The 23893-nt window shown below is 48.2% G+C and overlaps 1 protein-coding gene across 3 annotated transcripts in view; it reads left to right on the top strand.

Annotated features, from left to right (window-relative positions):
• The first annotated feature begins 1826 nt into the window (after positions 1–1826).
• The window catches only part of LOC111850541 (transcription factor COE1-A-like), a 113233-nt gene continuing 91166 nt past the window's right edge, over positions 1827–23893 (top strand). For all 3 annotated transcript variants that reach the window (XM_023824535.2, XM_023824551.2, XM_072706400.1), the window contains exons 1-6: positions 1827–2658; positions 3544–3700; positions 4804–4867; positions 6154–6209; positions 13241–13314; positions 16618–16686. In XM_023824535.2, the coding sequence (XP_023680303.1) occupies positions 2525–2658; positions 3544–3700; positions 4804–4867; positions 6154–6209; positions 13241–13314; positions 16618–16686 (554 nt within the window). In that variant the 5' untranslated portion in view covers positions 1827–2524. The remainder of the gene's footprint in view (positions 2659–3543; positions 3701–4803; positions 4868–6153; positions 6210–13240; positions 13315–16617; positions 16687–23893) is intronic.

The following is a 23893-nucleotide window of genomic DNA, read 5'->3' on the forward strand; positions in this document are numbered from 1 at the left end:
ATATATAAACGCATATGGTTCGATCCGCGAGCATTCAATTTTGGCTTTGCACTGCATTATTCTTGTTAAATTATTTATGCATTGCTTTGCTATATTATTGGTTACTGCCTAATAAACAGGTAATATTCTGAATATGTATTACCAATTACCGGGAAACTCCCTAAAACCGAGTAGAACCTATAAGGAAGTTTGTGAAATTAACATCGAGACCTGATTTTTCTAAACTGAAGCTCTAGATTCTTTGTGCCGCCCAAATTATTTTTGGGTCGATGTCAATGATCAAAATGGAATATGCTGAGTTCTACCTACATGATCTGACTTATCTAAATTCTATAGCAGCTTTAAAGCACGCGAGGATCTCGACTCTATGATCGCGCGCCAGTCAGTGCTGCTACCTATAGGATCTGAAGTGCTGACGTACTTTTTAGGAAATCTGCTTATTATCGATTGTTATTCAAGAAAAGATTCGTAAACATTGTGTTGGAGAACGAAACTGGGTACCCAAATACCCTTTAAAATGATTTTAAAGCTGCGCCTTTATTACACAGTTTTTCTCGTCTATGTGGCCGATATGTCCCGCGTGTAAAACTTGCCGATTATTTATTATACAGCTGACAGTTTGTTTTATTCATCCGAATTACGTAACTTACAGTTTTGCAGTTGACCCATTTTCTGCAGCTTGATGTTTCACTAAACGCAAATGCGAAACTTTGGCCAGATTCTAGTTCCTTAACCACTGCGCCCAGGGGAGGTATTTGTAGTTGTTTGTGTGTTTTGTGTAGAAAGAGCCTGCGAACATTGCGTAAATTAAAGTCTAAAGCGTAAGGAAACCCGAAATGGTCTCTCTTGAAAAACAATTTGTATAACCACGGTGACAAATTAGTGAACTATACCTAACGGGATGAGCTACGCTTCTCTACAGACATCTGTCGATAACACCGTCCGATTTTTTTGTTTTTACCTATTCAGGAGTTTTGTGGTATTTTATTGAAATGTTAAGCTGAAATATCCCAGTAATATATACATATTTATCTCCATACAGGGAATGGTTGTATATATATGATTGTTGCCTCATTTTTATTTACAAATACAAAAGTATGAAAAAATAGAATGATCTATCTTCCGTTTATTATGTAGTTTTGCCTTAAAATGCAAGTTATGTGACCTAAAACTGGAATTGAAACTTGGTTTCGGCTCCACATGTGAAGAGCAACATTTAACTTGATTTTGTATGTATACAAAATTTTAAATATCCTTATAAATATGTTTGCAACACGCAAAAAAAACTTTGCCGTAATACATGCACTCTTTAAAATGTAATCGCTATTTACATACATATTTGTGTAACGAACACTGCTCAACTTATAATTTTCTTATGCATGAACTCTGCAAAAAAAAAAAAAAAGCAATTAAATCAATTACGCATTGTATTTTTCCCGTGCATTTTAAATATACAGTTGCGTATTTGTTACAGGAAGTCAGAATTTAAAAATGCACTATAATAGATCTCCAAACGATTTCCACGATGACCGTCTCCCTTTTGATGCAAAAGGTGTTACCGTAGATCGCCTACTCGACGGGAATGCAGACTACAGCATCACGTCTAAGTTGAGGTAATGTATCAGTAATGGGTCTAATGAATTGTAGTATAGTGCTGCCCATGCTGTGACAATACTATACGCCAGGTGTGCGGCTATTTCTGACATCTGGCGTAAGGAAATATGTTTCGGCTGCTGTCTGACTTTTTTTTTTTTTTTTTTACAATGACGCTGCATGTTTAATGAAAGAGGGCGGACAGAAATATGTAATGAGCCGACTGAAGCCGCGGTTGGCGTACGGAGAGCAGTATTCAAGGCCGGCCACTGTTCAGGGTTGGCCTCTCTTGCGTGGTTACTCCCCTCGCCTTTGGGGCTGGTGTGCTTGTGTTTAGCTCTCAGAACAGTCAAATCGGATTCCTTAGGGAAGGGGGCACAAATCACTCCAGTTTTAACAAGGGGATCGAGACGGGATACGCGTCCACAAGGGTCCATCTCGTCTTCATTTCAGATTTCTCAATCAATTTGCTTTGAACAGAGGAAGTCGAGGCGGAAAAAGGGGAAGAAATAAGAAAATAACTTGTCTGAAGATGATGACACTTGATACCGCCCAGTCCGAATGATCGACTTGATTTTTGTTATTTCTTACATCGATATGAAAGGTTTTATTCTTCACCGCTTGTAATACAGAAGGGAAATCCGCAAAGTGAAGTGACACGTTGCTTGTTTTCGTTTGTCCGCAATATTTTTATTTTTTTTTTCTTCTGCTCCAAAGTGCTTTTGCGAAACCTGGATTCTTTCGGCGTGTTTTTCCTCCAGTCCGTTTTTCTTGCATGCATATGTGTGCTTTTTTAATTAAGCAAGGTCGAACAGGCGCATTTTCGCACATTCGCGATCGCAGCCCCGCGCTATAACCCACTTTACTTGTGATCCAGAGAAACGGGGCTGGTAGAATTAAAGGTATAGGGGATCTGGAAGAGTCCGTTTTCATGTTTGGGCTTCAGGATAGCATTCAAAGGAGTGGAAGTAGCATGAAAGAGGAGCCGGTCGTGTCCGGGATGAACGCGGTTCGGACATGGATGCAGGGGGCCGGGGTCCTGGATGCTAACACGGCCGCTCAGAGGTAAGAACCGACGGGCAGCATCCGTAAGTGCGCGCCAGTGACTCCCGCGCAACATTCAATCTGTTCAAGTTTAATTCCTTTTTATCGAGGTGATATTTCCCCCCCGGATGACACGGTGATTATCCAGAGAGTACTTCAGAGACCATGTGCTCTCATAATTCTCATAAGTATTCAGTCAAAGCGGCGTTTCGATGCTTAACGATGCGCGTCCTGTCTTCGGCGGAGCGCACGGGGTGACGGCTGCTTGTAGTCCGGACTGCTTAAAGGAGCGAACTGGACCAAATTATGGCTAAAACATAAGAGCCCCCAGACTATTTTTAGGAACAACAACTATAATAACAATGGTGTTATTATGAACTACTAATACTGGCATATGTTATTAGTGATATCATTGTAGCGCCATTAATAATAATATGAATTATTATAATAAGAAAACTAATGCTGAGCAATACATATTAAATGTTAGTTTTCAACAGAAAAATGTTTAAGTAAAATTTAGGAAAGTATCTGGACTTTACCCGCCGGGTAAAACTTAGGCTACTTGCCGTTGTAGTTATAAGCACGTTGTGTTTGGAATATAGCTTTGCTTACTTTCCCCCTTTTATGTTCCTTTCCTTACAAAGCTACTTTATAACAACTAAAGAAAAGAATAAAACCGGCTAAATTTGTTTAGGTGATTTATTATTATTATTATTATTATTATTATTATTATTATTATTATTGAGAAATTTAAACAGGCTATCACAATTTAACGATAAATTAAACAACCTCTTAGCAAAAGATTCGATATTTGTTGGCGAAGTAAATACTGTTTAACTAAACAGCATGATTATTTTAAATGTCCTGCTATTGTAACGCCTAAGCCTTTCCCCTGTCTCCCCGCAGCGGAGTGGGACTCGCCCGCGCTCACTTCGAGAAACAGCCGCCGTCCAACCTTCGGAAATCAAACTTTTTTCACTTCGTCTTGGCTCTATACGACAGACAAGGGCAGCCGGTGGAAATTGAACGGACATCTTTTGTCGGGTTCGTCGAGAAGGAAAAGGTGAGCTGGATCATTCAAAACGTTTAAATGTTTATTTGGTGAGGTATTTGGAACAGTCTTTCAAGATACACCCGTTTCTTTACTTTAAATAAGACCTTCTGCGATTGCATGAAACATTATCAAACATCTGGTAATATATGATGTCAATACATTTTCAATCTAAAGACCGCCTGTATTAAACCACCTGTTTTTGCGTTCGAACATTTTATTATTATTATCACATTTGAACATACGTATAGTGCTAATAGGAATCCCTTCGCTTATATAAGATTGCTTTATAAGTATTTTAAACAATTAAATTATCTTTGATTATTACAACCAATGTTTTACTTATTTAATACACCCCAGAATATAAACACAAGTAACAGCAGTATGAGCAGGAACTGTTTCTAACGCATCTTGTATGCCTAAAAAATCCTCGTGTTTCTGATTTCCATGTAACTATCTCGCAATGCTGAAATAATATTTCGTAGAACCAATATAGTTAAATATAATTTTAACCACGACTGAACATATGGCGTACTGGAATCTTAAATATTATTCCCCCAGTACCCTTATAATTTAATTATGACAATGACTATAGTCAGTGATGTTTAAATGACCGAGTTTGGTCGTCTTTACATTTTAGTTTAGCTTTATTTTATTTCGAATTCTTGGCTGGGTTTGTGTAAAATGCGAGCTGAAAATGCCTATCGCACAGTATTATAAATCATGCAGTGAAAGCATATGATGGTTGAACACCTGAAGAAAACTGACGTACCGAATCGTTGCTTTGACACTTTTAAAGTAACTAATTGACAACGTCACTTGATAATCACGGAGACGATAACCTACGCCCATTTCCCAGGAAAAAATTAACTACAACTCAAGGTCATTTTTGGGTGGGGAATCCCGCTTATATTATTACATATATTTCATGTACTGTATGATTAATTATTTTCCTGTTTAATCTAGATAATGCCGAATTGTTCTTAATGTATTTCTGTCGTCAACATTCTGGCCGTCCGCCCGTCTTTCTCCCTGTGACTTTCCAGCAAGTCAAAGCCCAGGCGAATCCTAGTGAGCAGATGACACAATTGTAACAACCATGTTTATCTGTGCAGGAGCTGAACGGGGAGAAGACGAATAACGGAATACATTACAGATTACAGCTTTTGTACAGCAATGGTAGGTGGTGTGTGGTTTATTTTGTGCGTGACTCCTTTCCTTATCGTTTCCAAAAGCTACGGTAAAACGGCCACGTCAAAATAGTCACGAATTTATGTTTGTAGTGTCTAAAAGCTCTAAACATTTAATATTCTAGGGGGCAACAGCAATTTTGGTTTAATTAATTATCGGTATTCCAGTGCTCAGTAACGGTTTTGTTAATATTTTCAGTGTTAGCTATTTTTCATTAATTATTCATAACTTTTCAGGAAAAACCTTCTTAACAGTAATATAGATTTTTCCTTTTCCCCTAATTTTCCTTATTGCGATTTATTATGAATTTTATGTTATTATATTTAGCGTGCTTATTTTGGTAAATAATTATTTAAAATGTGGCACTGGGTAACCGAACAAAATGCTTGGAAATTATTAAACAAAAACAAAACCAAGCGATAATATGAAACGCACGATTTTTTTTTGTTAATTCCGAGGTCAATGGAGCTGTTAATATATTCATAATCTAGTCATATTCAGAATTTCAAACATAGTATTATTTTAAAATCTTTTCGAAGGTCACCCCATATATCAATATATAAGTAGTCAATTGCCTGTGATGAGCTGTTTTACTGCTTTTTATTAAAACGATATTAACTTAATATAAAATGGCTTTAAGAAATATAAAAAAAATATTTTAAAGACGAATCAGATCCCATTTCTTGAGTAATCAGCTAGATGAGTCTTTTTGTAGAGCGCACGCCCTGCAACAAAGGACTGGTTTGAAAAAATATAACAATGTTTTTTTTATGAATGTGTTTTGAAATTATTTGTGTATAATAATAGCTGCCAAACGCAAACCCCGAGAATAGCGTAAATGCGCTTGACAACGCGATAAGTGAAAGTACTTACAAATCACAGAAAAACAACGTTAATATTAGTTAATTGTTATTTGTAACAAAAATAACCAGAAACAAACAATAATTACAATTGTGCTACCTTACATTAATATGAGCAGTTTTAAGTTATTGAAATTGTTTTGTTTTTATATTCTATATATAGAACTTGAAGAATTGAAGTAAAATATTATGTCATGCTATGTCTGATTAGAATGCATTTACACATGTGTCATATGAAAGGTATGTCATTTACAAATGTACCTGAATAACAAAGACGGCGTTGAGTGCCGCACCTTGTTGTCACCTGGGCCTGCTTTGTGTGCACACGCAGCTGCGTGAAGCGTGGCATTTTGTTTTGTCGCATGGTGCCAGGTTCCTGTTTTTAACACTACGAATCTCTTCCCTCCCCGAAAGGCATCCGCACGGAGCAGGACTTCTACGTCAGACTCATCGACTCCATGACCAAGCAGGTACGCTCCCTGCCCCTCCAGGTTCCCCCCCACCCACCCCCACCCACTGGGACCCCTCCCAGATAGAAAAGGGGTAAATAGTTTTGTAAAGATAGCGGCCATGTGCATGACTGGCGTGTGCGTGCGGATCTCTGGGTGCCGCTGAAGCTTTTGCCCCTGGGGTAGGTTGTCAGGCCTCTTCACTGCGGCGATGACACGTGGCAGTGGGTCCTGACCACCTTCCCCATAACACAGAACCGTCTTCTCCATCGAGAGTGTCGAGAGGGGCTGACCGGGACGGTGCCTGATGGCCACTTCCTGTTACTTCAACAGGGCCGTGCAGGAAGTCAGTTAGAACCTCATTTCATATTTCATAATAATCATAATAATAATAATAATAGTAATAGTAGTAATGTTGTCATTTCATTCAGTCAAAATTAGATTTAGTGAGCTAATATATATTTAGATATTTAGTGAGCCATTAACAAACATGATTTGTTCTTGAAAGTTCCAATCCAGGAAATGCATTTCTGGCATTGTGTAAAAGCATTTTATATATAAAATAAATTTGCTGTAAGCGGGGCGGTATAGAGGTGCAGTGTTGCTTCACACCCCCGGGATCAGGGTTCGAGGTTTGCATGCTCTCCTTGATTGTCGTGGGGTTTCCTCCAGGTATTCCGGTTTGCCCCCCACAGTCCAAAAACATGCTGAGGGTAATTAGAGCTACCAAACTACCCCTAGGTGTGCGTGTGTGTGACTGAATGGCGTGTGAGTTTGCCCTATGATGGGTTGGCACCCCATCCTGGATTGTTCCCTGCCTCGCACCCGTAGCCTCTGGCATAGGCTCCAGACCCCCTGTGACCATGAATAGGACAAATGGTCACAGAAAATGGATGGATAGAATTTACTGTAATATGTGATCTTGGGTGTCTGGACAATATCACACTTTTCGTGATGTCTTTTGTCGCACGATGCACTGAGCAGGCAGCATCACTAATTGCTGTTTATTTTGTATCGACTACTTCTGGTGTTATTGCCCCTGGGACTTTAGAAACTGGGCATTTTTGTGCCTTAAGCAGGTGCGTCGCAAAAATCACGGGCCAAGGAGAGATCAGCAGGGACCCTTATATTAAAAGCAGCCGGCTCATTGGCTAATGAAGATGTTAGCCTGTAATGTGGAGATGCTGCTTCGCTGACATTTCGCAATAAGGCGCCTGGGCTTTCGGACGATTAAGGGGCACTGAGCGACGTCAGCGTGCCGTCACGGATGCGTGACGCGTGACACGTCCCGTGTCCTCAGCGTGACTGCCGCACGCCTCTCGCAGCGTTATTGCCGGGAAAATATCAAAGAGCCTCTCATAGATTTTAACCAACAAACAGCCCATCTGACAGGCAGGAACACTGCATTCTGTAAGACACTTTTTTTTTTTTGCTAATGGCTGTGATGATAAACTGCTCTCTTCCAGTACTTGGGCTTCCGTCTACAGTGTGCAGGACTCTAAGAATTAGAGCATAAGTGGAAAATTACCTCACTTCAAATGAAAATCTGTTTCTTGCTAATTAAGCCTCCGACAACATCATTTCCTAAACGAAATCAGTCAAACCCTATTTAGGCCGGACTGTCAGATTGTCTTGCTTTAACTCTGTCGGTCCTGGGGGGCTGGGTTTTCCTTTTGGGCGTTGCTTCGGCAAGTCGTGAGTGGCGCGGATAGGCAGGAGGACGGGGGCCACACTCAGGGCCCCCGGAGATCTTGTTAATGCGGCAGTGAATCTGGAAGCAGGGAGTGAGACGCTTTGGTGTTGCGCTCCACGCTTTGGGGCTGAGGAATCAAATTTAGTAGGACGCAGGGAGGTCTGTGCCGTTTGGCGGAGGGGGGGGGGGGTGAGGATGCATTTTTGCAGACGCGAGGGGAGGTCTTCTCGCTGTGTCCTGCGTTGTGTCAAGCTGCAGCGTTGGGTCGACATTATCGGTCTGTTAGCTGGTAAAACTTCTGACGGCCTGTCAGGCGATCGGAGCACTTTCGTAATGTTTCTAGCGGCCACCAGCACGGACGGCAGCTCCCCGGTTCCGAGATTTCTGTGGGCAAAACGGCTGCTCAGATGCTCGTGTTTATGTTCGTGGTTTCCTGCAAACTTTCTATTAAATAGCAAAGAAGTACCGCAATTCTAACAGCAGCAAATTAGGTGATTATTATTATTAATATTAAGCTATTCTGTAAGCCTACCTTTAATGAGGGCTTGCTGAAAAATTAATGTAAGAATGATTGTAATAGTAGAAATAATAATAATAATAATAATGGTAGTACCTGTTATTATTCATGCTTTCTGAATAACTTATCGTCGTCGTCGTTGTTGGCCGTTCCCTTATTAAGACCTCCACGCAGAACGGTTTTGATTGACAGATCCGTGCACGGGGCGGGTACAGCGTCACCGTAGTAACAGGGCCCTGGGCGTAAAGAGCTGACAGCCGTAACCGGGATCGGTGACAGTGACGGCGACAGATCAGATGAGGCGGGCGAGTGAGAGCACGCAGCCGGGGCGGGGGGTGGTGGGGGAGGCTGGGGATCGCAGCGCAATCACAGCACCTTACAAAAGCGGTGACACGCGCGGAGACGGTGACGGGGAGCGGGCGGCGCGGTATTAATAGTAGCGTGTTTACGGGCTCGCCGAGCCGGAGGTCGCAGAAGCGAGGCTGCAGGTGACTGCGTGACTCAGGGCCCCTGTTTGGAAAAATAAAAAGTGCCTGAAAGACTCCAGTTTGGGTCTTTGGCCTGTGTGAATTGGGGGGGGGGGGGCTGTGTCACGTTCTAAGGAGGTTCCTTGGGGTTCCGGATCTAACTATCTAGGGACTGTTATCTAGGCAGCTTTTAATATTCTGGATTTATGGTGATTTGAATGTTTGTCACGTGTAAAGTATAAATGCACGTAAAGGTAGAAGCGCGCATATTGTGCCGATTTGCGTTTCTTAAGGTGTCATCGGTTGCCTTGAAAGGCGCCTTTGAATGAAATGTAATATAACTTTTGTTATAATTTCTGGGAATGGCCGGCCCCCCTCCCCACTGCGCAGATTTGGATCGCTCTTCCGGATGGACTCCTAAAGAACGGGAAGGACCAGTAGGGCTGCTCTCAAACCAAACCCCCTGCCGGTAAACAGAGGCGCCTTCCTAGGTCGCGCTCTCCGTGGCGTCAGGACTGTCGTATAATCATTTTCCCATCATTAATCGCGCGGCCGGATTCAAGAGCTTGTTTACTTAACATTCGCACGCCGGCTCCAGACAGAATGCGCGCGAACGGCTAAATCTCTTACGCTTGCAGTGGTCCGTTTATAAACGCTGGCGGCGGGAGAATGCGGAGCGATGGCAAAGCGTTTCCCTCAGACGCGTGACGCTTGACCCCTTAATGAGGCGAAACAGCGGCGTCGCCTGGCAACCTGGGCAGCCATTCCGATGCTCTCTCCTCCCGTAATGAGTGCCTTGTTTTCATTCCGTGTTCTGCTCCTTTACCGCACCATTATCCCCGTAGCTACATTTTCAGCCGTTTTTAAGTTTTGCATCCGACAGACCCGCTTAGATACAGTTGCCGTGCTAAAAGCGTTGTTTCTAAAGTGCTTTGGCCTCCAGTAGCTACAGATCTTTCAAAGCCAGCACCGAGAATTATGGGAGCTGCTGGGTTTGTCGCACAGCGGTTTTGTGGTTAACTAGCAGTCCGTAATACTGCCGTCTAGTTAATGTCTGTGTTTTAAGTGCCATGGGAGGTATCTCCTGAGCGTACATGTGGCTGCGCTGCTGACAGCCTTGAGAGGACTTCCGGAAGGTTCTCAGAGTCGTGATATGGTTTTTGTAGCTGTTGAAATCTGAACTTTATTCTGATGGATCCTTGAGTTCTTGGGTCTGATGTGTGTTTGAATCAATGCATCTTGGTGGATTTTCTCTTTGTATAAGTTAAGAGGTAATTAATTCGTTAATCTTTCTGCTGGAGGGGGGCTAGGGACATTTTGGATGGGATATTAGTCCATTGCAGGGCTCATACACACTACAGACAGTTTAGTGTGACCAGTTACCCTAACTGTACTGGATGTCTTTGAACTGTGGGAGGAAACTGGAAAGCAGAGAGAAATGGGATTGAAACCCAAACCATTGTGTGCTGAACCCCAAGAATGTATTTTCTAGCACGTTTTAAAAAATAATTTATGCATTCTGTCACTGACATGAAAATGGAGGGAGATCAGAGCAGGATAGAAAGGTGTCCCCGTCTACAGGCTTGTTCTGAAACCTCCTGAGGTCAGACCCTCCCGGGATAATGGGAGAGGTAGCCGCGGAAGCGATGTGGGCTCGGGCGCTCGGGGAAGCGATGTGGGCTCGGGCGCTCGGGGAAGCGATGTGGGCTCAGGGGCACTCGGGGAAGCGATGTGGGCTCGGGCGCTCGGGGAAGCGATGTGGGCTCGGGCGTGCTCGGGGAAGCGATGTGGGCTCGGGTGTGCTCGGGGAAGCGATGTGGGCTCGGGCGCTCGGGGAAGCGATGTGGGCTCGGGCGTTCGGGGAAGCGATGTGGGCTCGGGCGTGCTCGGGGAAGCGATGTGGGCTCGGGGAAGCGATGTGGGCTCGGGCGCTAGGGGAAGCGATGTGGGCTCGGGCGCTCGGGGAACGCTGCAGCTTGGCAGCGGTGGGCGATGAACAGGGGTGAAGTTTCTGGAAGGAGCGGGAGCTGAGGCCAGATGGTGCGGCAAGCTTCGCGTCTGGCAGCCCAACTGCTCCGGCGCACACACACACACACACACACACACACACACAGCTCACACTGTGTGTTGGGCTGGGTGTGCTGAAAATATGTCTGCAATGATGATGATGATGATGATGATGATATGAAAACACTTAAAAACATATGAAGTGCAGAGTCTCCCTGCCACATGAGTCATGCGTGTTTAAGCCGAGAGAGGAGGACGGGGCCACGCCCGCGTGTTTCACACCACACGCCTGGTGTCCTCACACCACACGCCTTTCTGGCTGCGTTCTCATGACGCCGCCTGCCGGTTATACAAAGTGCACACTGCCGTGGTCCCAAACAAACTGCCACTAATATAAATATTTAAATCTCTGGGGACCTGACCCTAATTTGTTTAATTCAAAGGAGGACCTCGTTGACAGGGTCACTGCCGTCAGACGAGGACCTCGGTGACTGTCACTACCGTTAGAGGAGGACCTCAGTGACAGGGTCACTGCCGTTAGAGGAGGACCTCAGTGACAGGGTCACTGCCGTTAGAGGAGGACCTCGCTGACAGCGGTCACTGCCCTTAGAGGAGGACCTCGGTGACAGTGTCACTGCCGTTAGAGGAGGACCTCGGTGACAGGGTCACTGCCGTTAGAGGAGGACCTCGGTGACTGTCACTGCCGTTAGAGGAGGACCTCCCTGACAGTGTCACTGCCGTTAGAGGAGGACCTCGGTGACAGGGTCACTGCCGTTAGAGGAGGACCTCGGTGACAGTGTCACTGCCGTTAGAGGAGGACCTCGGTGACAGGGTCACTGCCGTTAGAGGAGGACCTCGGTGACAGTGTCACTGCCGTTAGAGGAGGACCTCGGTGACAGGGTCACTGCCGTTAGAGGAGGACCTCGCTGACAGGGTCACTGCCGTTAGAGGAGGACCTCGGTGACAGTGTCACTGCCGTTAGAGGAGGACCTCCTTGACAGTGTCACTGCCGTTAGAGGAGGACCTCGGTGACAGTGTCACTGCCGTTAGAGGAGGACCTCGCTGACAGGGTCACTACCGTTAGAGGAGGACCTCGGTGACAGTGTCACTGCCGTTAGAGGAGGACCTCGGTAACAGTGTCACTGCCGTTAGAGGAGGACCTCGCTGACAGTGTCACTGCCGTTAGAGGAGGACCTCGGTGACAGGGTCACTGCCGTTCGAGGAGGACCTCGGTGACGGTCACTGCCGTTAGAGGAGGACCTCGCTGACAGTGTCACTGCCGTTAGAGGAGGACCTCGATGACAGGGTCACTGCCGTTAGAGGAGGACCTCGGTGACAGGGTCACTGCCGTTAGAGGAGGACCTCGGTGACTGTCACTGCCGTTAGAGGAGGACCTCGGTGACAGGGTCACTGCCGTTAGAGGAGGACCTCGATGACAGGGTCACTGCCGTTAGAGGAGGACCTCGATGACAGGGTCACTGCCGTTAGAGGAGGACCTCGGTGACAGGGTCACTGCCATTAGAGGAGGACCTCGGTGACTGTCACTGCCGTTTGAGGAGGACCTCGGTGACAGGGTCACTGCCGTTAGAGGACGACCTCGGTGACTGTCACTGCCATTAGAGGAGGACCTCGGTGACAGTGTCACTGCCGTTAGAGGAGGACCTCGGTGACAGGGTCACTGCCGTTAGAGGAGGACCTCCCTGACAGGGTCACTGCCGTTTGAGGAGGACCTCGGTGACGGTCACTGCCGTTAGAGGAGGACCTCGGTGACAGGGTCACTGCCGTTAGAGGAGGACCTCGGTGACAGGGTCACTGCCGTTAGAGGAGGACCTGGGTGAACATGTAACTGCATTTCTGCTGTTCATCTGACATGCGACGTCTCAGTGACTCTGAAGGCAGGTCCGCATGGTGACGCCACCCTCCGCTGGCAGCTGCTGCAGTGACTCAGTGTTCCTCTTGTCTGCCACACAGCTGGATCTCTGATGTAACCATTGGCAGCTAAGAATGACATATAGTTGTGTTTTTTTAATTATCTCTTTCCAGATGTAACAGACACCTCGTTAAGATCTCTCAAAGATTTTTACTAGAATATGTAGTCATGTATTTAAGCGTTAAATGGTGAAATTATTTGCTGTGATTCCTTTTCTTTAACCAATAAATTAAGGTTGTTCAGAAGCGTGTGCTGACTGAGTCTGACTGCACCCGTGTGAAGCCATATGCTGTCACTGCTGAGAGCCTCAGTAATTATCCTCTTGCTCGTTAAGTGTCACCCCTCGCACAGCGACGAACTCGAGCACACAGACCCTCGGTGCGTATTGGGCTCCGCAGGCAGATGGAGGTCTTAACTAATGGTTCCTTCTCTCCGCAGCCGATCATATATGAAGGCCAAGACAAGAATCCTGAAATGTGCCGGGTGTTACTTACGCACGAGATCATGTGCAGGTAAGACAAACTGCAATGTGCTGCCCCCACCGCCGTGATGAGCGACTGCGCAGCTCTGCATGACCCCATCTGTACACCCATTGCCCTGATGAATGGCTGCGCAGCTCTGCATCACTCCATCTGTACACGCTTTGCCCTGATTAGCGGCTGCGCAGCTCTGCGTCACTCCATCTGTACACGCATTGCCCTGATTAGCGGCTGTGCAGCTCTGCGTCACTCCATCTATACCCGCATTGCCCTGATTAGCGGCTGCGCAGCTCTGCGTCACTCCATCTGTACACGCATTGCCCTGATTAGCGGCTGCGCAGCTCTGCGCCACTCCATCTGTTCACGCGTTGCCCTGATTAGCGGCTGCGCAGCTCTGCGTCACTCCATCTGTACACGCATTGCCCTGATTAGCGGCTGCGCAGCTCTGTGTCACCCCATCCATACAGCCATCGCCCTGACATGCGGCTGCGCAGCTCTGTTCTGCCAGAATGCTCGCTCTTCATTTCGCCGTGTGCCTCTCCCATAATTCCCCGTGATAAACTAGAGCTTGGGACTCCGGGCGAGACGTGCCAGGCAAAAGCGGCATCTGTGGCCGTGTTTGTACTTCGTTCCTGTCCTCGTCTTCTGATCACTTCCCCCTCTGAGGTCCAGGCTTGCAGGCTCCCTGGATTCAAGACTTTTCCGGATGTTCTTAGGTTCTATATGTTTTTTTTTTTTTTTGCACTGGAATGTCTTGCCAGACCCGTATCCGTGGATACCGATTCCCTACATCCCTCCTCACCTGCACCATCAGCCCCCCCTTCCTCCTCAGTGTAAACCAGGTCAGATCTACAGCCTTCTGTGAAAAGACATAAGCCGCCCCCCCCCCCCCCCCGAAGATAAAAGCGACACTCGAGAAGATGAGTTGCCATCAAACCCTGCACTTTTAATTAAAACCCACAAGATAAAATTCTTCTGCTCAAATCTAGGTTGCAAGGATAGGTGCTTGTCTATTTTTAGGAGTACTTGGGAATCGTGTTCACAGTTTTTTTTTGTCTAAAAATACCTCACTTGTGCCCGGCTAATTAGGTTGAGCAGAAACTCATTACTCAATTTGAAATTTTGCGTTATTATTTGGGGAAACGAATGCTTGTTTCTTCGCATAACGGTGATGAAATATGCAAGAAATCCCACATGCACAAACAGACACATAAATGAACATGTGATGCCCGACAAATGTAAACACAGTCGAATGCGCGCTTCTGGATCCTGAATAAATAAATACTTTTCTCGTAGGGGAGAGTTTAAAACATATAATACTCGGCCTTAGAAATACTCGGAAAAGGGTATCCTTGAAAAAGAAAGTTCAAGCCATGACTCATGCAGAATGATAGAGGGGGATAGCCAAAGTCTTCTGCATCATAAGAAGTAAAGCTGTTTCTAGGATTTTTTTAAGGTGGGGAAAGTGTGCAAGGAGCCAATCTTGTCATAATATGCTGTGAGTGACAGGAGAGGGGACCAATCAGGTTTCAGGTGGGACTAATGTCCCTCTGGCCCCGCCCCTGCTCACGCTCCTGATAAGGACATGGACCCACGCCTGTGTCTGCATCTGAAAGTCCCAACATTTACCCATAATTCCCGTCACACTCACGCTCTCGTCTTCCAAGGTCGTCTTCCCTGCCTGAACTGTGTTGCTTGGGGGTCACTGGAGTCCATAGAGGAGAGCATGAGACGTGAAGGAAGGCCAATTTGTAAAAACACGAGACCCCTACACGCCCCCCCCCACCACGCATGGCTCATGTTCCGGTGTCAGAGATGTGCTGATCTCGCAGTGTGGGGTACAAACGCAATCTGAATCCTAAGCAGAAAATTAGTCTGTTCACAATTAATCAGTACTGCTAATTGCTGCGTGGTTCAATTTGCCATCTGGTGCCAAGCCAGTTTCCAGGCGATGAGTGAGAGAGTTTTGTCCTTTCTCTTCAAACCAGGGACAAATGGAAAAAAAAAAATTACTTCACTTTTCCTCCCTAAAATTAGCATCATAGCGCCAAGGTAACCTTTCACGATACGATTTGTAAAAACGCAAATGAGGTGATTTTAACCTTTTGGCTGTGTGTTTTGTGTCCGAATGTCGGCGACGGAAAGCGTGGGCGACGTGAGTGTAGATATTTCCCAATGTTTTTTTACTTCCGGAAAAAGGGTTCAGTTGCGGTCTGTGACAACACTTATGATGGTAGCTATAATCACTGAGATCCTGGTAATTACATGGAGCAATTTAGATTAAATTTCTTCAAAAGGTTTACAAGGAAGAAAACACAGAGATTAAAGATATGACTTCCTTGGATGCCCTCTGGGAGGAAATTGAAATTAACGAGAGGGAAAAAAAAAAAAACCCTCAACGAATTTGTTTTATGCCTGTACTTATTAGCATAACATTAGCATAATATTTATTGGGGGCGGGGCTTGGGAAGATCCTGATCCCCCCCATTGATGAGGCTGAATGGTTGAATATCCCTGCCTCAAGTGCTGCCCCCTGTGGGTGGTGCCCGGTCCAGCGGGCCCACACTGGGGACAGGGTAGAGGAATGCCATGTCACCCTCTCCTAAAATAGCAAAGGTGAACAGGTAGTGTAGGCTCTTCCTTCTCCTGCAGACCTTTGAGGAGGTGAAAGGAGCTTTTCTGTAGAGAGGCGCTTCCCAGTCCGGTCCTCGGGGGCCCACAGACAGTCCACGTTTTTGCTCCCTTCCAGCCTCAGGAGCAAAAATGTGGACTCTGGCAAGGAGACATGACAGTGTCCTCCAGACCTACATGTCCAGCTCATCTGATTAAAAAATCAGTGTTAAACTAAAGGTAGGAGAAGTCAGATCAAAGCAGCGGCTCCGACAACCGTACGTAGATCAGCACGAGTGTCACTCTGCGGGCGAGGCCTGCTGTGCCTGAGAGCGGAACGTCGTCGGTTCAAATCTCAGGGTCGGCGGAGCGAGTTCACCGTCGGCCCTTGAGCGAGGCCCTTAATGTCCGATCGCTCCAGGCTGACCCCCACCCTCTTCATTTGATGGCCCATCATCCTCAGCTCCTGCACCCCCCCCACCCCCGCCCGGTCCCTCTGCCAGGGATGGGCACCATTTACTCTGCTGTAATGGAACCCCCCCCTGCATCTGGACCCCGTTGAGAGGCAAGCTGCTAAGCATAGTGCCCCCGGTAGCTAATTGAGTCTTTGCTCTCGTGACCGATAGCTTGAGAGTGAAAGAGCGTGTAAAACGCGTAATGCTGCAGCGGAACGGTCTCTCACACTTCCTGTCTCCTCCCGCCCCCCCCCCCCCCCCCCCAACACAGCCGCTGCTGCGACAAGAAGAGCTGCGGGAATCGCAACGAGACCCCCTCTGACCCTGTCATCATCGACAGGTAGGGAACCTCCTATGAGATACGAAGGGAGGGGGGAGAGGGGTCTTGTCCTGCTGAGACACGTCCTGAGGTCATCTGACGGAGCATCGGTGAAGGGGTCTCCACGACGACAGTCACCCCGGGTGACCGCACGTTTCGGTCGCCGGGCGATTCTGCCGCCGCTTCCTGCGGCGGGGTAACTGGAGACCTGAGGGCGGTTGCTGCGGTGTTTGTTGTCATCCTCTGTCTTCCGGTCCCCTTGGGGAGGACAGTGAGGGGCCAAGGGAATGCTGGGGGGGGGGGGGGGGCAGCTGTGCGCCCTGCCACCTGAGCACATGGCCTGGGGGGGGGGGGGGGGGGGAGCGAAGGACCTTCACTCTCCTCCTTGGATTCTCAAGACAGCATGTGGGAGGGGTTGCGTTTGACACAGTACAGTTTGGCCGGCCTGCTTGTGTGTTTTTGTTGCCGCCCCCCCCCCCCAGTGGGTGAATGCCCCCAAACCCCCTAGCTGGCGGCGATTCCATAGGCAGAGAAACCCTCTCCCCCCCTAGGCTGCAAACCGCTTCCTTCCCCAGGGTCCTCCATATGTGTGACGGGGGCGGGGGTCATCCCTGACGGCCCCCCATGCGGCCTGCTTGAGGTGACTTCAGCGGGGGGGGGTGGGTGTTCAAACTGTGGTTTAAGCAGCTTTTGCGGGGTGCTTAGACAAGCTTTGGGGGGGGCGGGCGTTAAGCAACACCCCTCTTCTTTGGAGGGAGAGGGACTTCCGTCTGAACGCTGCATGTGCCGTCAGGGACAGCAGGCATCGCACAAAGCCCATCTGCAACAATAAGATAGATATCTCTGTGGGGAAGCAAATGTATCTGTTTATGCTGAAGTTATTGCTCAGCTTGATTTGTGGTTTCTCTCGCAGACCCGAGAGCTGCTATGTGGGGAGAAAACCCACAAAGATGGGGGCGAGATGCAAGAATTTCAGGGTCCTGTAAACTTCGACGGCGCATTGGTGGAGCGTCCGTCGAACGATCTTGAATAATTATAAACTTATTCTGGAGGCTCTGGTTTCGATTAAGTCAAAATGCATCACGTTTTTAAACAATGGCTTCAGTTTCGACATTCTTATTTCAGTTTTTAATTTGTAATCGTAAGAAGAATGTTGTCATAGAGTATAGTTTATAAACAGCACTCTGGAGTAGAATTGTATTCTGCCATGTGCATAGTGGTGTGTGTGTGTGTGTCGGTCATCTGTATATTGCATTGTGGGGTCAATCCATTATTTTGACATTGTGGGGACCATTTTTTGGGGAAATTCAATTTCATAAAAATCTGTGAATACAAACAAAAAAAGTAAAAATGCCAGAAGTCTTGTATTTTGTTTGGTTACTTATGGTTAAGGTTAGGGATGGGTAGGGTTAAGGTCGTCATTGCCCATAGAAAAGATGTGAATAGAAATGTGTGTGTGTGTGTGTGTCACTGGCAGGCTCTTCTAGATGCTTGCAGGCAACAGGGCTTTCTGCTTGGCAGAACCCGGACCCCCCCCGGATTATAAACCCAACACTGCAAAGTCAAAACACAGCAGAGAAACAGTGGAGGATACAGGCCAATCAGTTCCCTCCCTATCAGTAACGCTCGTTGATTTGTTGATGTTTTAGGGAGATTTTAAAGCAGTAATTAACCACGCTGACGGTAAGATCTCCTAATGAGTAACGAGGGCGACGGATTAATGAGGTTTCTCTGTGACACGCGCCTCTCTGTGATCTGTTAGCGCTCGTACCGCGTACCGCTACCTCGCAGCTAAAAACAACGAGAACCACAAACAGCGAGGAGAACAGCATTCAGGAAGCACTCCATCAGGGTGATGAATGTCGAGCAACGCCGGCAGGTGGCGGCCGGCCTTTTTCTGCGAGCGTTTCCCGTTCGCGGCTCGACTCAACCAGGAGGCTCGGTAAATCAGCGTCGGCTCCGCGGGGCTGGAAACAGGCCGCGTTTTAAGATGCGTGTCTGCGTATGTGCGTGCATGCGTGGGGCTGCGTGGGGCTGCGTGGGTGTGGCTGCGTGTGCATGTCTTTGGCACCTTTATGTACCCTGGCATCGACGGAGAGCTTGGTAGCCTAATTGTTCCCATTGCCATGATCTGTACTCATAAACACAGTTATGTACATTAGCCCTCTGACATTGAGTAGGAGTGGAGGAGCCTCTTTACCTCCTGTTTCACTGATTATAATCTCCTTTTGCCCCTCCCTCTGCCCCATCCCATTCCAAGCCCCGCCTCCCACTCCAAGCCCCGCCTCTCACTCCAAGCCCCGCCTCCCACAACTTAGGCCCGGAGGAGATGCTTCTGTTATTCCAGGACTTGTCTCATTTCCTCTCCCGCTTTGTTTGTTTTCTCGTTCAGAGAAGAATAAGGTACGACCAGGCGAGAGCCGAGCTTTGAACTGGCGGGCAGCTCCGTGAGCATGGAAGTCAGTCTGGGGTAGGCGAGGGACCCGCAGGTGTGGATAGTCAACTTTGTTGTGACTGACTCCCCCAGGAGGAGCTGTCAGAGAGGGGGGGCAGTGTCGCCTCAGCCCCAGAAACGCAGCCCAAAGGACATTTTAGCCTCAGTCAAAGGAACATGAGCCGAATGTGATATTAAGTGGATCGCGAGCCTCGCCCGACTTCAGCGATTTTTAAGAGTCCCTTCGACCCTGCAGCCTTTAATCTCAGAGACTTTGGCGCGAAGCTGTCGGTGTTCCCGCTCTGTAGAGCTGCGTAATCCACCTAGAAGTGCTCCGGACGCACAGTGCCGGGGTGATATAATTACAAGAGCGACAGAAGGGCCTCTGTTACTTAAGCAGCTCTCTGTCGGACAGTCTAAGGATGAGGATGGTATGTATATCGGGGCGTCTTTGTAGCGGTTTGAGAATGAGGCCGATCCGTCGTTATCCGCTTCCTCCGCCGGACCTCGGTGCTCCCCTCATCGAGTATGTAAGGGATAAGCGGGATCAGCCAGTTACTTTTCACAGGCTCCGCGGTTCTGTGGTGCTTCCCGGAACGGGCTGATACACCTATTATTGGATCAAGCTCAGTCAGGCTGGTGGTCTGTTGCATGGGGGGGCTCACCGAAGCCCGAAAGCGAGAAGGGAGCGTAGAGGAGGCAACGCCCTCAGCCTGTCTGGGTTAATATGGGGTTAACGATTTGGAGCCTCCCTGTCAACAATCCCATCATCCGCCTGGCTGCTCCGAAGGAGCAGCGCCTGAGCTCCATGTGTCCCTCCATGGGCTCTCCCTCTCCCTCCCTCTTTCGCTCTCTCCCTCTCTCTATCTCTCTCCCTCCCTCTTTCGCTCTCTCCCTCTCCCTCTCTCTATCCCTCTTCCTCTCTCCCTCTCTTTCCCTCTCTCTCTATCCCTCTTCCTCTCTGCCTCTTTCTCTCACTCCCTCTCTCCCTCTTTCGCTCTCTCTCACTCCCCCTCTCTCTCTTTCCCTCTCTCACTCCCTTTCCCTCTCTTTCCCTCTCTCACTCCCTCTCCCTCTCTCTCTCACACCCCTCTTCTCAAATTACCCTGTGCCATCCATTGACATCTGTCCTGCTTAAATTAATCCCCCCCCCTTTTTTTTATTTTCCACTTTCCCTCTCTTTCATTGGCACCTCATTCTGCCTGTATCCCCTTCCATGCCTCTGTTTTCTCAACCTGCCCTTCTGCGCCCCCCCCCCCCCTCCCAGCTCTGTCTGAAACCAAAGCCTCCTGCTCAGCTCAAAGCATCGATACATCTGCCAGTCATGGGGGCGGGAGTGGGGGCACGGGGGCCTGATGGATGTCCGAAGGTGGCCAGGGAAATGCATGGGGGGGGTTGGGTGTCAGAGAGGTGGGGGGGGGGGGTCTTTGCTCTAGCAGCAGATAGGAAGCTGGTCTGTGCCTCAGAAGTGTAGCTCAGCAGGTACTTCAGGTACTGAGGACCGACGGTCAGGCTTCAATGCTAATCGAGATGCTAATGCTATCATGCACATTTAAGGTGCTTATATTTCACGTGCCTGAAATGCTAGGGGTGGTGATGCTCACTTCCTTGGATAGCCGAGGTGTCCAGTGAGCATCTTTTCACCCAGAGCAAAGGACACTGGACTGCACTGTCTCCCAGACTGGCACCACAGAAAGCTGGCTTATCCAGGCGCCGTAAGCTAACGCATCGTTAGCCTAGGCTCTTCAGGATGACTCCAAGGCCTTGTTTTCTAAATTTAAGCACCTGAATTCAACAAATACATATTCTTTAAATTCTTGAACTAAATAGAAATCTTTTTTGTGTGTTTTTTTTTCTCCTTTGTCTTCCATCAGCGAGGTGAATCTTCCCCAAAAATATGGCTATCAAAGTGCATCAGTCTCGCCTGTCGAAAGCGAGGTTGTTTTTCGCAGTACAGAAAACTCGCCCCCCCCCCCCCTCGACGAGCCTCTTTCTCATGCCGCTTAACTAAATCGATACTTGTGGGCGGTCCGCCTCGTCTTCCTGGCTGGGGGGGGGGGATCACTATGGCGGAGTTTCCTGTAAGTTAGCTGGGGCGTTGCATGCGGCTGTGTGCGCTGTAGGAATGGAGGGCCAAGAGAGGGTGGGGGGGGGCTGCCTCTCCTCCAGCGGGGCCCCCAGGACATGATTTGGGAAGCGGTGGGTGTCATTAGGGGGGGGGGGTCGCGATCATGATGCCCCCGGTTCTCTCCAAAATGAAACGGACAGGCTGAAGTGAAACTGCACATGCAGAGAGTGTCACAGCTCGCTAAGCACATTTTGCATATTCTCAGTATCTTTTTTTAGCCAAAACTTTGTGCATTTTATGTATAAACCTACATTTTACTCGTCAGCCTTCGTATTTTCAAACTCTGCTGCTTTTGCGGTTAAATTTAAAGAAAGCCTCATTTGTCTAGGAAACAGGATGTTAGTAAAGGTTGAGCCTCCTGCGTTCCCGCTGTAACATTTTGAAAATTCGATATTATAATCCGCTTCATAACGCCGCGACATTCTTGCAGAGACTGTAAACCAGCGGTTATCCGTTTATGGGCAGCGGTTAGACCGCTGACTTTACCAGCAGAGAGGTCTTTCTGCTTTCGGTCCGCTGGCATGTAGATTTTAAGACTTTGTCACATGTGCTGTTAAATGTGGTGGATTAGTACTTTCTCTGGCATCCTTAACTGTCTTAAACACAGGCATGTTCGCACAGTTCCAACTAAACCTTGTTTATGTCTCTCGAACATGGTGCTTATAACCTGTCTGCTTTGGCCGGACTAGAGCGACGTCACGTCAGTCTGAGCACATTGACTGTCTGCTTTACCGTGATCGGCCGTCCGGTTAGAGTAACGATGGCAACTCCTGCCGGATCTCAGGGAAAGTATGAAGGTCGTTGTTGATCTGTTACATCGTTCCCCGCGGGTCCTAATTCCTCTCACGTGCCTCCCCATCCCACCTTGACACACACACACGTTTGTATCCATGTCTTTGTGGAGACTCTCCATTCATTTCTATGGGCAAATCTCTATTCCCAGCAACCCTAACCCCTACCCAGCCCTAACCTTCACCATAAGTAACCAAACAAAATACTAGACGTTATAGTTTTTTTAGTTTTTAGTTTTTTGATTGCAGCCACAGATTATTATAAAATTGAGTTTCCCCTCGTGGGCACCGAAAACATGGTCCCCACAATGTCAAATTGACAGGTTTTATCACATTGTGGGGACTTCGCGCGTGCACACTCACACACACTCACACACGCGCACACACACACACACTCACACACACACACCCTTACCCGCAGGCAGGCAGCTAAACACCTGGGGCTCCCTAATCTCATTAACGCCCCTCAGCGGTGCAGAAGCACTGAGTCAAAGCAGAGACACCCCATCATCCCGGCGATACATTAATTGGTTTAATTACTCGACATGGTCAGTCCCCCGCGGGCGTCTTTCCGGCGTCCGTCTCCTCCTCCCCTCCCTCTTTAAATCGCAGCCAGACCCTCGCAGCTTCAGAAGCCGAGGGAAGGACACAAGCCGAGTTAAGCGAGACGCGTCTTGGAATTAAGCCGTAAAAAGTATCGCGTGGATTTATTTAATTAGTTGGCACCCAGCGTTCGTGTCTGCCGATCCCCCTCCCCCCCTCAGTGTTCGTCCCCATTGTTATGTTTTGATTCCACTTCCTGTGGGGAAAGGTCAGCAGCGCCCAGTCCTTGCTCAGGAGGGGTGGGGGGGGGGAGTTATGGGGGGGGTGTTGGTGAATTATTCATGCCATTGACTTTGTGTCAGGTTTCCCAGTTGTGCCCTGGGATGTTTTATTCATTTATCTCATTTAGGGGCTCCGGCTGCACCTGTTCTACCATTAAGGAGCCGCTCATTTGCATTCCATGCTAATTCGCCACTCTGGCCCCCAAGCCGACCGCTTGCCGCTAATTTCGCTTTTCGCGGACGAGGGGGCCGGGGACCCGCCGGCGCCCCCTGGCTGAGGGCTGCGATTCTGCGCGGTCTAGCTGCCGGCTTGGGCTCCTGAATCGAACCCGACGGGGGAGAATTGGGGGGGGGTCTGTGTGCCACAGAGACTGAGGTCAACCACCCTCCTCCCCCCTCCCCCCCCACCTGACTGCGCTTCAGGGATTATCTCTCATTTCAAAAACGTGAAACACAACAAGAGATCAGCGTGTAATCAAAACGACCAGCAACGCCTGAAATACTCCATGTTGACTCAAGGCCTTATTAAACATAAATTGGGGTGAAATAAATCTTAAAGTGATGATTGTTAACAGCCAGTGGCTTCCAGCGTGATGCTGCCGGTCTGGTCCTTCACGTTACTGCAGAGTCTGCGGCTTGGAGGGACGGCCTGCATGCATTGCCCCCCCCCCCCCCCCCCCCTGGTCCATGCCAGCACCCTTGGGCCCATATAGTAGGCAGAAGTGTGCGTTTTTTTTCATCAGGATTGTCGTTAAAAAGGAAAACGCTTCTCAGTGGGAAACCGTCAACTCTGCGCAGAAGGGCCCGAACACCAAAATAATGTCGTTTTTATAGTCAAATGTAGTGTAACTACAGAAGCTGGCTGCCGTGCCGTTAAAAATGCCAAGTCCTCTTTTTCTCCTTACGATAATTATGTACGTACGTTATTTTATTCTGGGAGTTTCATTTAAGCTGTGGGAAAAATGTGATGAAATGAGTCATTTTTCCTTTCTGTGGGGGTGTCGAGAGCTGCCCCGGGCGGGGGGGGGGGGGCACGTTACGGCCTCTGAGG

This window comes from Paramormyrops kingsleyae, chromosome 24 (genome assembly GCF_048594095.1).
Source record: "Paramormyrops kingsleyae isolate MSU_618 chromosome 24, PKINGS_0.4, whole genome shotgun sequence".
NCBI classification, from domain to species: Eukaryota; Metazoa; Chordata; class Actinopteri; order Osteoglossiformes; family Mormyridae; genus Paramormyrops; species Paramormyrops kingsleyae.